Consider the following 13995-nt stretch of genomic DNA (forward strand, 5'->3'; position numbering starts at 1 on the left):
TTCTCTCTCCCTCTCCCCTTCCCCCCCAAAAAATCTTTTAAATGAATAAAATTGTTGAAGGTGAAAAAAATAAAATTCTTGAAGGTGCTTACACTTCTTTGCCTACATAAATTTGATGTGAACTCATTTTCAAATGGAAAATTAGCCCTTCATGATAGTAAGATTAACTTCTCCTGGAGATGGCTTTGGCGTAGGTTATTCTAGCAAACTTGGGCTTTAGCCATTTGGCCCCCTGCTGGTTCCTCTTTCTGTCAGCAGTCAACAATATTTATATACATGTATTACTCTAGAGCAATAAAGTCACTGGTGTAAGAACACTATGCAGAATGTGGATATTAGCCTTTCTTACACTATGCCAAGTCTTTGAAGACTGAACATGATATTTAAATTGAACCATGTGAATATGCTGATATTCAGCCATTTTTTGAACTATAAAAATGGCAGTTCATAGGGGTGCCTGGGTGGTTCAGTTGTTAAGCGTCTGCCTTCGGCTCAGGTTATGATCTCAGGGTCCTGGGATCGAGCCTCGCATCAGGCTCCCTGCTCAGCGGGGAGCCTGCTTCTCCCTCTCCCACTCACCTTGCTTGTGTTCCCTCTCTCGCTGTGTCTCTCTCTGTCAAATAAATAAAATCTTTAAAAAAAAAATGGCAGTTCGTATAGTTCAGCCTACTTAGCAGCTTAGTTGTTCTTAAACATTTCCATTAAACTAGTATTCTTACCAGCAGAAGGGAGTGAATTTTGATGGGGGGGGAGTGATTTTATTAAAAGATGTCTAGAAAGGCTTGTCATGCTTAGAATTTCTCTGAAGGCTCATGTTTTATCTTGAAACACTTTATTAATTTTGCCTTCTAGTGCGTATTAAATGTATATTTATTTTCTTATTTTATTCTTTTTTATTTATTTTAATATACTGTTTTAAGTTAATATCAGAGGGGAAATGGTTAAGTAAAATTTGATCCCCCAGTATGTGTATTCTCTTGGCACACTGCTGGATATATCCCACTTTGAGAGTCATAGTAGTAGGACAGTACCTTAGAACCTTAGGTCTAATACACAGTGCCTATTTTTCTCAATATAGAAGATTTCAGGGATGAAAATTATGACTGAGTCACTAGGGGTATTTATCATACACAAAATACAAACAGTTATTACAAAGTGCCTCAGAGAAATGTATGGTCTAAAAAGCATTGAAGGGTGTTTGTAAGCTTAGTTCAACTAATGGCTTTATGTTAGCATATATGATATTTGACTGTAAAGTAATTATTTGTCTGAGAGAGAGAGTAGCAGGCAGAGGGAGAAGCAGGGTCCCTGCTGAGCAAGGAAGGAGCCCAGTGCGGGACTGGAACCCAGGACCCTGGGATCATGACCTGAGCTGAAGGCAGACGCATAACTGACTGAGTGACCCATGTGTCCCTGTAAAGTAATATTCTTGTGTACCTTTTTAAAATACAGGACAAGTGTCCATAACAGGTACATGTTAATTTCTCCATGGGACAGCTTACTTAGGTTGGGAAATTAGTATTGTGCCGTATTTTGATTAATACTTCAGATTACATTGCATTCATGGAGATTCATAGTACACACTATGAATACCCTGAGAAATCTTTTGGATAACTTTGTTTTATAACTAGATTCTCATACTTATTAAAATCAGGAATCTGGGGGCGCCTGGGTGGCTCAGATGGTTAAGCATCTGCCTTCAGCTCAGGTCATGATCCCAGGGTCTTGGGATTGAGCTCCACATTGGGCTCCCTGCTCTTCTCCTGTTCCCCCTGCTTGTGCTCACTCGCTCTCTCTATCAAATAAATAAATAAAATCCATAAAAATAAAATTAAAGAATCTGGTATTCAATTTTAGGAAATAATACAGTGATCTGTCCATATTACCCACAAATTCTCTACATATTCTAAGCTTTTTAAAAGTGGCTGATTTTGAGGTGTTTGAGGGGCTTGATTGGATGAAAGAGTGGCAGTATCTGGTGGTTAAAGCACATATATCTAGAGTCAGATTGCTTATGTATACATCCAAGTTCATTGTGACCTTAGGACTGCTACTTAGTTTCTCTGTGCCTCAGTTTCCTCATCTAAAAATAACTGGCTGTGGGATGCCTGGGTGGCTCAGTTGGTTAAGCGTCCGTCTTCAGCTCAGGTCATGGTCCCAGGGTCCTGGGATCGAGTCCAGCGTCGGGCTCCCTGCTAAGCGAGAGCCTGCTTCTCCCTCTCCTCCCCACTTGTGCTCTCTCTCACTATCTCTGTCACTATCTCTCGCTCTCTCTCAAATAAATAAATAAAATCTTAAAAAAAATAGCTGGCTATTTCTTGAACAATTTTGTGAATTATTCGAGAAAATATAAAGCACTTATAGTAAGTGGCCAATACGTGTTAGCTTTGTCAAAAATACTGGCTGGCATTACAGTGGGAGCAGTAGTTTTACAAGCATGTTTTTCAAGTAGCATAATTGTAGTTTGAAAAATATATTGTAATGTATGTTCACTTTTAATAAACTAATCACTTTGTGATCTTGACAGAAACATAAGAATAGAAAATTAGAAAAATAAGCAGTCTCCAGATACATATAGTTGTAGGATGTGGTTATATTAAAACATACAGTATATTGATTGCATTTGTATTCATCTTCCTAAAGTGAAACCTGAGGTAAAAGCAGGAACATCTGTTACTTGCAAAATGCATTTGCTGATCCCATTGATAGTGCGTACATGGAGATCACAGGTGCGTTTTAGAGTTGGGTGGTTAGATGTGGGATTACTAATATGAATTGTTTACTTTTAGTAGTAATTTATATGAGGAATGTATTGAAGACATTGGAGATAACTCTGCCCTGCTTATGATCTCAAGCTTTTTACTGAATTATTTATTATTGCATTGTGTTAGCTGTTTTGCTTCTTGATAGATCATTTTACACCACAGTATTGCTGCTGCCTAAGGGAAAAAGAAGTCTCTTCAGCAGTCCTAATGACCTCTGAAAAGGGTAATTTGATTCTTAAGATAGGATTTTGATTTGCCGTGTTGGTTATAAGACATTTTCTCTATGATACTGAGGTAGTTTTTTTCCCTTAGACAATCATAGATACTGAGTGCACACTTGTTTTTCACCTTCTGTATAGCTAGAAGGTTTCTTCCAGAAACTGTTTCTCTAGCATTTGTTAACTTTGTCCTTAATTGTGTATATTTTGGTCGGTTGGCTTCAGTAATTTAAGAAAGGAAGATTTATTTAAACAAGAACCTAAAAATTCACTTGCTCTTTAAAAGTGAATTTGTTAGCACCATTGTTTATATTCTCGTTCCTTAATATTGACATTTCTGAAAATCCTGGTGTGTCTTTTTTTTTAGGACTGTCAGTACCAGGTTATAGGTGGTATTGGGCAGGTAGGCAAGACTCACTGGAAGGAAACAACCCAGATGGCTAAAGCAGCATGCAGACTTGGTGGGTATGGATTGGTAAAAGCTACCTTTTGGCCTCTGGGGCAGCAGCATGGTCAGAATCCGGAATATTGGCCCAAGCCAGAAGGATGCAAGTAAGATAAAGAGTAGGAGTTGAAAACTTAAATACCTGAAGAAGTTGGCAAATACTGTAAATGAATGAGGCAGGCCAGGTGGCAGTTATGGCCTGCTGGAAGGTCCCTCTCTTAGATTCAGCCATTTGTTGCTATATGGGGATATGGACTCAGGTTTTCATGTAAAATCTTATGCTTAAATATTAGTAAGTCCTTTCTCCCCCAGTATGTTGCAGGCTAAATTTGGCCACCAGAGTACCAGTTTGTGACTAGTATCTTATAAGAAGACTCTTCTCACATTTATATTAATTATGATGATCTGATACTATAAGTAATTTTATACAAATAAACTCTCTGAGAGGAAAAAAATGAATGAAAGAAAAGCCCTCCCCTAGGTCTCCCATCTGATTTTCTTTCTTTTGTCTTTCTTTTTTTTCTTTTTCTTTTTCTACATCTTTATTTATTTACTTACTTTTCATTAAGTTTAAATCCTTGATGGATACAGTATCACATGGATTCTGTGGCCAATAGCTTTAGCAGGAAGGTTGCTTTGGAATTTGGCATGAACCATCCACTGTTACCATGAGCATGAGTTACTTTTCCTCAGATTACTCTGGTTTTGTTTGGTTTGCCACCAGGAGTCACTGTGTTGTTCTTTGCTTTGTACACATAAGCACATCTCTTGCCTAGATAGAATTCAGTTTCATCTCAAGCATAAACACCTTCAATTTTAAGAAGAGCTGTGTGCTCCCTCTGGTTCTGAAGACCCCGCTTATAGCCAACAAAAATGGCGTTGGACCACAGCCTTCCAGACATATTTTAGGAGTTCTGTTCCCGGCCGGCCTCTGTAGGCTCCAAGGTGGCGGGAAGAGTCCCATCTGGTTTTCTTTTTTTTTTTTTTTAAGATTTTATTTATTTATCAGAGAGAGAGAGAGACAGAGGCAGGCAGAGGGAGAAGCAGGCTCCTTGCTGAGCAAGGAGCCCGATGTGGGACTCAATCGGAGGACCCTGGGATCATGACCTGAGCCGAAGGCAGACGCTTAACCGACTGAGCCACCCAACAAAGACTGAGATTTGTTTAGGGGAATATGAGCTATGTATTTAGATGTTTTTAGTTTAATTACCTGTAGTTTAATTATCTATCTGTATTTCCAGTATTACAGTTGCCTTCCTTTTTAAATATGTTCTTTTCCTCTATTACAGATTTTTTTCTTAGGTATATTGACTGAAGTTTAATGAGAAGAATTGTGACCAGCTAGGATAATTTTCTGCAAGGAATGGAATTAGCTCATAGCTTATTGTTGAATGAAGAAGTATACAATCAACTAGGTGAAGTTCAGAAGGCAGAGTTTATTTTCGATTGGTTGAGATATTTGGAGAAGCTCTTGCTGGCGACCAGCAGGGTGGGTAAAATTGCAAAAACTTTTTTGTGCTTTTTTAAGCGCCAGATAATGTTTAGGTCCTTTGGTTTGCTTTTCTAGTTCCGTCCAGAATAACCTAAATTAGCTTTCAAATGCTAGACCTTATTAAGAGTTTATAATGAAATACTACAAGAAGTTTATTCTTTCAAAAAGCAGGAAGAAATCAACCAATGTTTTTTATATTACTTAAAAAAATATATGAACATATAAAAAACTCGCTTTAAACCACATTCTATTAGATTTCATTTTCATTATCTTCTTCACCTTCATATGCATGAAGCCCTTGTGTAATATGCTGCTGAATATTGTAATGGGAGTTTCACTTTAAAAAGTTGTGAGCTCTTTAAGGAGAATATGAATTTAAAAGTCTTTTAGTAAACATATTCATTCTTAAGCTTATGAAATAGTTTCCAAAAAAGAAAACAAATCACTCATACTTTTCACCTACATTCAGCAGTTAACATTTTACCATATTTGATTGACTGATTTACTGAGCCATATGAGGTGATTGCACCTTAAATTCTTCTGCATACATCTCCTACTAAAAATGAGGATATTCTTATACATAATAACAATACTATATGTAATGCAAAAGTGGTGCAGAGACAGTACTCATGGAGACATTTGGAATTTAACAAGACAAAAATCCATATACTAACAAATACTTCATTGTGGAAGCTTATGCCTTAGTGAGCACCTAAATACCGTTACTATTATAATGGTATTCTGTACTGCTTTTTCAGAAAGCAGACAAGTAAAATGGCGTAACATTACTGGCATTTAGATGCATAAGCTTGCAGAAAGAAAATGGCACTAAACTTAGAAAAAGATCTGAGTAACACAGTCATTCATTACAAGGTCAACTCATGATAGATTATAGGTTCCTCCTTATTTATACAGATATATATGGGGCAGAGGCTTAATAACAAAGAACCGCTGGTTAAAATAAAAATACAACAGAAGAAGAAAGATATAGAAGAAATAGAACCCTTACCTTTCTTCACAGAGACTCCAGTATATTGTGACCCAGAAATTATTTTTTGGAGATATCTGCAGGGTAGCAAACTACCTTGTGTGGTATGATGACTACACCACCCACTTATTTGTAATTTTTAGTCAAAATAATTTTGTATTTTTCTGGAGTTTTTAATCCTTAAATATATGAAAGAATTGTATTAGAAGATTATATGTAATTATGTTGACTTTGAATTGTCTTTTTTGTTAACTTCCTTTCTAGAGTGATGTAAAGGAGAAACAGAAGACTCTTGTTGAACAGCTCCTATCTTTGTTGAACAGCTCCCCAGGCCCTCCTACCCGCAAACTGCTTGCTAAAAATCTAGGCGTTCTTTATAGTATTGGTGACACATTCTCTGTTTATGAGACAATCGATAAATGTAATGATCTTATTCGTAGCAAAGATGATTCTCCAAGTTATCTTCCCACAAAGCTGTAAGTTAAATATTAAAACTGAACATAAAACAAATAGTGCTTCCTTGTTGAATCATTTTTCTAAAGAACCCAAACAACTTGATAAATTATTTTGAAACAATACAAATTGTTTCACTCATTTTTTAAATCTAACTTTTAAAAAACATCTAACATTTTCTCATTGATTGAGAGACTATTCTTCTAAAAAATATTTTAGATGTATTTGAAGTCTTGATTTGGGAATCAAAACTGTCTCACTAAAAATGTAGCAGTTGAAGACTCATAAATATAGAACACAAACTGGTGGTTGCCAGAGTGGGGAATAGCTTAGGGAGACAAGTGAAATAGGTGAAGGAGATCAAGAGGTACAAACTTCTAGTTATAAAAACAAGTCCTAGGGATGAAAAATACAGCATAGGGAATATCGTCAATAATATTGTAATAACATTGTATGATGACAGATGATAACTACACTTACTGTAGTAAGCATTTTGTAATGTTTATAATTGTCGAATCACTATTGTATACCTGAAACTAATATATGTTAACTATTAAAAAAAAAGTGGTTTTTTGTGGGTTTGTTTTTTTTTTAAGATTTTATTTATTTATTTGACAGAGACACAGCGAGAGAGGGAACACAAGCAGGGGCAGTGGGAGAGGGAGAAGCAGGCTTCCCGCTGAGCAGGGAACCCAATATGGGGCTCGATCCCAGGACCTGGGATCATGTCCTGAGCCAAAGGCAGACACTTAACGACTGAGCCACCCAGGCGCCCCTAAAAAAAAGTGTTTTAAAGATAAATACAAAAAATCTTAGCAGTTGAGTGTTTAAGAAAAAGTATTTTGAGTTCTTCAGATCTTTGGTGTTCTTTTAATTTGTTAGCTCTTCATAGTAAAAGTTAATAGTAAATACCACATAGAAAAATACTCTTCTGAGCTCCTAAAAAGAACAGTTTAGTTTCTTTCTCCATAAGATTCAATTCATTTTTTCATCTGTTATTTTAGAGAAAGTAGTTTGCCATGTATGGTTCCACAGTAGTAATTTTACAGAAATTTTTGTTAATCTAATTTTTAGCTTAGAACAGAATGTATTTTCCCATGGAGTTTTCAGATTTCAGACTTGATAACATTATTTCCTATTTTTCTTATCTTGTATCTTTAAGATTATCTTTGATTATCTAATATATGAAAGTCAGTTTCATGAAAAATTATTTTATAAAAAAATTTGAGGGAATGGAATATTTGGGCTGAGGTTTCAATTATTTGAAGATACTTTTTTTTTTAAATTACTGTTATTGAAAGTGTAATTATTTGGTATTCATGCAAGCATCATACCTTAGGATTTAATAGTGGAATAGATTCTGGCAATTTTATCCTTTAAAAGTAAAATTAAATAGTCACTTTTACATAGTCTAAGATTTTTTTATTCCTGTTTTTTCACTCATGACTAATTTCTAATCTAAATGTTGTTTCAGTGCTGCTGTGGTATGTTTGGGTTCCTTGTACAAGAAGTTGGGTAGAATACTGGTTAACACCTTTACTGATACAGTGGGGAATATTCTTAAAGCTATGAAGAGTGCAGAGGTGAGTAACCACAAGTTCAACCAAGGAATAAAAAGATAAACTATAATTTTTATTACATCAAAAAAAGAATAAAAAGTATTTTATCATTTTGTGTTTTATGGATCCTTGAGCCAATAAAAATGCTTTACCTATGGTAAGCATACATAGGTATATATATAAATATGTCCATAAATGAAATCTTTCTAGGAGATGCACGTATCTCTTCTGTATATTAAATCTTTATTAGAAAATCAATAATGCAATTTACAATTTTGGATAAATCCGAATCGGCAGAAGCTAAGGTATTTCTCTGGCAGACCCATCCCTGCTTCTTCCTTTCACATTACCTTTTCCCCTAGTACTAGTACTGCAGCAAGTGTTTGTCAACAAGGATCCAGATATGTAGTTGGTAACTACTGGATACCTGATGGATGGATTAGTATTCTACCAGCATCAGAAAGGAGTAAGGAATATAATCAGGTTGGGAAAGAGCATGAAGGATATAAGTATGACCAGGATCTGGTTAACCTTTTAGTTGCCGGGGGAATATATTCTCAGCCTTATCCTTATTGATTTGTGATCATTTACCACTGTGGAATACCCTTTGTTTTTGTAACTGTCTCTCCATTTGGCTCCCAAGTTACTGTAATTTCTTGACAACTATAGTTTCACTAATCTTTTTTTTTTAAGATTTTATTTATTTATTTGAGAGAGAGAGAAAAAGAGAGAGCATAAGCAGGGGGAGGGGCAGAGGCAGAGGGAAAAGCAGACTCCCTGCTGAGCAGGGAGCCCAGCGTGGGGCTGGATCCCAGAACCCTGGGATCATGACCTGAGTTGAAGGTCGTTGCTTAACCGACTGAGCCACCCAGGTGCCACTCACCTTTTTTTTTTTTTTTTTTAAGATTTTATTTATGGGCACCTGGGTGGCTCAGTTGTTTAAGCGACTGCCTTCGGCTCAGGTTATGATCCTGGAGTCCCGGGATCGAGTCCCACATCGGGCTCCCTGCTCAGCGGGGAGTCGGCTTCTCCCTCTGACCCTCCTCCCTCTTGTGCTCTCTATCTCTCATTCTCTCTGTCTCAAATAAATAAATAAAATCTTTAAAAAAAAAGATTTTATTTATTTATTTGACAGAGAGTGAGAGAGGGAACACAAGCAGGGGGAGTAGGAGAGGTAGAAGCAGGCTTCCTACTTAGCAGGAAGGCAGATGCTTAATGACTGAGCCACCCAGGTGCCCTTCACCAGTCATTTTTGAAATGAAAGCATTTGTATGTGTTTATCAAAAATTTTAAATCTGTGATCCCTAATATTTAAGGATAATTCAGCACCTTTAAATATAAAAACAATATACCAGTTCTTGTTCTAACTTTACCTAGGAAAAAAAAAAAGAAAAAAAGAAAAGAAGTCTAGAAAACAGCTCTGAAATAATTTTTAAAAATGCTATCTAGTTGCCCACACATTTTTTTTTTTAAAAAATATTTATTTATTTGAGAGAGAGGACATGTACAGCGGGGAGGGGGAGAGGGAGAGAGAAACTCCAAGCAGACTTAACACTGAGCAAAGAGCCTGACACAGAGCTCCATATCAGGACTCTGAGATCACGACCTGAATTTGAAAGTTCACATGTAAAATATGATAAATTTCCAGATAATGTAGCTGATTTGGGGTGCATGACTGGCTCAGTCAGTAGAGCATGTGACTCTTGGTTGTGAGTTCAAGCCCCATGCTGAATGTAGAGATTATTGTAGAAAATAAAATTTAAAAAAACAAAACAAAACATAGCTTATTCAAGAACTTTAAAAATTGAAGTCCATAACAAAATCTAGTGGTTGAATCTACTCAGGAGATCAGTTCTAAGCAGTGGTTTGCTAAAAGACTGAAGAAAGTGATTCAGCAGAAGAGATTGTTAACATCTGTAAACTGGGTTTTATTTAAAAGGAAATCTTGGTAAGAACTTTTATCTGCTGAGGAATGGCCACTTTAAACTTTCTTTCCACTTCATTAGTTCAGCTATAATCTTTTTAGGCCCCATGGTTAACAGGATTACTCTATAAGTCTCAGAAATTTTAAAGTTATTGATGAAGATTTTATTTCTTGCTTTTTTTATCTTTATGACTTAGTTGATCAGGTACTGCAACATGTTGGAGATATCCAAAGGGTTCCCACCTTTAATTCACACCCTTCAGTAACAGACAACATAAACTTGGGATACAAAGAAAGTTCAGAAGTTTCACCTTGGGACCCATTTGGTTATGTCCACCTATTAATTACTCACTGTTGTGCTCCTTTGGACAAAGATAAATTGATAACATTCCTATGAAAATGGTAGTTGATGTTGATCTTTGTCTTCTCCCAACTTTAGTTATTTTTAGTGGTCTTAACTTCCTGGGATATAGAAATCATTTGGGGCATTTATTAAATTATCAGTAATATAAGCAGCTACTATTTTTTGAGTATTTACTATGTACCAGGCACTGTGGTGAATGTTTTCCCCACAAGGACTTATTTACTTCTCACACTGGCTATATGGGTTTCATCTTATTCTCATTTTATAGATGGAGAAATAAGTAAGAACAATTTAAAGTCACACAGGTGCTAAGGATCAGAGGCAAGATTCAGCCCCAGGTCTTTTTAAGTCTAAAGCCCACACTTTTGTCCTCTGAGTTCAACTACTCAGCCCAATAAATGATGAAATATTAATGGCTATAAAACCTATTGAGCATTTACTATATGCCAGGCACCTTTCTCAGCGTTTTGCATGTAGTATCTTGTTTGATCTTCACAACAACCTGTGAGGTGGATATGTCCATTTCACAGATAAACTGTTTTGCTCAAGGTCACGTAGCTGCTAGATGGCAATCCCTGAACTCTTACCATGTTAACCTCATTAATAGCAACCATTTATTGAATGCTTAACGGTGTGCAAGCTTTGTACTAGTATTTTTCATATAATTTCATTTAATCTTCACATCAGCCCTTTGTATTGTGTTGAAATATATACACATATCACTTTTCAAATAGTAAACACTTCATAAAATAACAGCTATTAATGCTTCTTGATGTCAGATGGGTTGGTTAGTGTATACAGATATTGAAGTATTTCACTAGTACATGAGAGAAATTTTGATGCTTAATGCTACTTTTCAGTGAAATTTTTTTCTTATTTAAATTTTTTCTTTTTGGTAGTCTCAAGGTCGATATGAGATTATGCTGAGTTTGCAAAATATATTGAATGGACTAGGAGCTGCTGCTACACCTTGCCACAGGGATGTTTATAAAGCTGCTAAATCCTGCTTAACGGATAGATCCATGGCTGTTCGTTGTGCTGCTGCAAAGGTAAAATGGTCTAATAAGTAGAATTTCTCAAAATAAATACAAAGAAAATTAAATTACTATCCCTGTTAACAACTACATGATCTCAGAGCTACAACCTTGGAAATCAGCCCATCTTATTTTAGCATAGGAGGAAGCTGAGGTCCAGAGAGTTATATAAATTCGCAGGGTTCTTCAGATAGTTCACAGAATATTGTTGGAGGGTGGGGAATTCAGGTTACCATGACTCTTAAGTATTCCTTTCACTCTACTATGCTTCCTCTCTATAGTTTTGTAAACTAAAGTTTACATGTAAAGTTTATGCTATTTGAAAGTGATTTGTTTTTATCATGCCTTCTTTTTTTTTAAGTCTAGGATTTAGATTTTGGTATTTTAATTTCTTTTGAATATGTCACTTTTTAACTTTTTTCTTTAAATTTTTATTGTTATGTTAATCACCATACATTACATCATTAGTTTTTGATGTGTAGTGTTTCATGATTCATTGTTTGTGCATAACACCCAGTGCTCCATGCAGAACTTTAATACCCATCACCAGGCTAACCCATCCCCCCGCCCCTCTCCCCTCTAGAACCCTCAGTTTGTTTTTCAGAGTCCATCGTCTCTGAATATGTCACTTTTTGCAAGCTAGGAAACAGAATCAAAATAAGGCAGTTTAGTCCTCTGCAGATCTAGGCCAAGTCTTGTGATCTTCAGCAGAATTATGGCTTCTTAATACAGTTGGTCAGATAGGACAGTAAAGTTGTTTATGTTGTAATTATTCTCACAATTGCTCATAGCCAACAGATTGGTTCTTAGGACGTTTTTCCTAGCCTACTGAGTTAGAATGGGTTCTCCTTCCATCCTCTGTGGACACATTGTTTTATATAGTATAATTTTTATGACTTTTAGCAAGTATTCATTTGTTGTCTCTGCAGTCATTGTTTAGATACTTCGGATTTGTATATAATTTTTTTAGATCTTGATAGTTTCTACAACTTAAATAGATCTGAACCTGACATTTGTATTTTGTTTTTCATTAACGTCTGTTTTTTCAATTAAATAGTGTCTCCTTGAACTTCAGAAAGAGGCCATCTTTATGTGGAGTACAGACCTGGATAGCGTGGCCACACTATGTTTTAAGTCCTTTGAAGGTTCCAATTATGATGTGCGGATTTCAGTTTCAAAGCTACTAGGCACAGTGTTGGCTAAAGCTATAATTTCTAAACATCCAGGAGCAGGTAAATTTATATAATTATTTTCAAAATGTCTATTGTAATTTTTTCCCAGTTGGTTTAAACAAATATAATACTACTAAACTATAATATATACTACCCATTATTAATTGTGAAAAGAGGCAGGATATTTTAAAAATCATTTTCAGTTTGTAAACATTGCTGTAGGTCCCAAAAGTTCATTTTCAAACAATTCAGTAAACATTTGAGGAAAAAAACAAACTCTTGAAGAAATGTACTTTATTCAGTCATCGTCTTTACTTTATGGCCTTTACTTTTTTTTTAAGTAAATTGTTAATTGTTATCCAATAATAGATATGATCTAAATCTTAATTCTTTTTTAAGCAACATGAATTTGATTACCTATATTCGGCTTGCCATTTTCTAGGTTGGTATAAGGGAGCAGTGATGTAAATAATTCCAAACAACAGGTATTTGAAATTCACTGTACTTAGACAATTTGCTTTTTGTTACTTTTTATTTATATGCTTCTAGGCAATGAGCAGGGATGGGGTATTTTTGAAAACAAGAGAGTTTGCCTGGGTTTAATCAACAGTGTATATAAAACATTGATGAGTAACTGAAAACTTGCTTTATCATTCTGTCTTGAAAGAATAAACAATCACACAAATGCAAATGTGTTTGTTCTATAGAAACTTACTCCTCAAACTCCTGATCCTGCAGATCAGGAGTACTAGCATCACCTGGGAGCTTGTAAGAAATGCAAAAACCCAAGCCAAACACAACTAAATAAATCCAAATTCTCATTTGAACAAGATCTCCAGACAATTTGTATGCACATTAAAGTTTGAGAAGCATTGCTGGAGAAACTGTTTATAGTTATATAAAGGGAAATTTTTTTTCTAAAGCCAATGTTTTTTAACCAGTGATGGGAAAGGACAGGAAGTACAGCATGTCACAGTCATCTGGGGGACATTATCAAACTTACAGTTCCCTCATTTTCCAGTTGAGATTGTAAATAAAATTCATAATAAGGAAGTTTTATTTTTATTACGGTGTTTCTAATCTTATAATTCAGTAAGGCTGTCTTATTTATAGGGAGGTGAGGGAAAGGTGAATGGGAATAGGAAGAAGTCACCAAAAAACCCAAACCAAAAAAAAAGTTGTTCAGGACATTTAGGAGGTTAAATCTTAAGCCACCTAAGGAATTGAAATTGGAAGACATGTTTGTTTATTTTTTAAAGATTTTATTTATGTATTTGACAAAGAGAGTGGGAGAGAACACAAGCAGGGGTAGCAACAGAGGGTGGGGGGAAGCAGGCTGCCTACTGAGCAGGGAGCCCAATACAGGGCTCCATCCCAGGATCACGACCTGAGGCAGCCGCTTAACTGACTGAGCCACCCAGGCGGTTTCAGTAAAAACAAGCAAAGTGTAGAATTGCATAAGAATTATGAATAAATATTTTAATGTGTATGCTTCAATGGTAGCACTAAACTGATACTAGTGTTTTTGTAATCAGACTAAGCAAAGTGAAGAATCAACTTCACCCACAATAAAAATCCTTG

General features: G+C 35.7%; 1 protein-coding gene and 1 pseudogene across 4 annotated transcripts in view; one reads left to right on the plus strand and one right to left on the minus strand.

Moving 5' to 3' along the window:
• The window catches only part of HEATR5A (HEAT repeat containing 5A), a 109452-nt gene that overhangs the window by 9614 nt on the left and 85843 nt on the right, over positions 1 to 13995 (plus strand). For all 4 annotated transcript variants that reach the window (XM_028114879.2, XM_028114880.2, XM_028114881.2 and 1 more), the window contains exons 2-6: positions 4718 to 4917; positions 6173 to 6384; positions 7836 to 7944; positions 11108 to 11257; positions 12300 to 12474. In XM_028114879.2, coding sequence (XP_027970680.1) covers positions 4792 to 4917; positions 6173 to 6384; positions 7836 to 7944; positions 11108 to 11257; positions 12300 to 12474 — 772 coding nt within the window. In that variant the 5' untranslated portion in view covers positions 4718 to 4791. The remainder of the gene's footprint in view (positions 1 to 4717; positions 4918 to 6172; positions 6385 to 7835; positions 7945 to 11107; positions 11258 to 12299; positions 12475 to 13995) is intronic.
• On the minus strand, positions 3999 to 4330 carry LOC148163908 (large ribosomal subunit protein eL33 pseudogene; annotated as a pseudogene).

Source organism: Eumetopias jubatus, unplaced genomic scaffold (genome assembly GCF_037043125.1).
Source record: "Eumetopias jubatus isolate StellerSeaLion01/CBP00866 unplaced genomic scaffold, mEumJub1_p1.0 scaffold_7, whole genome shotgun sequence".
NCBI classification, from domain to species: domain Eukaryota; kingdom Metazoa; phylum Chordata; class Mammalia; order Carnivora; family Otariidae; genus Eumetopias; species Eumetopias jubatus.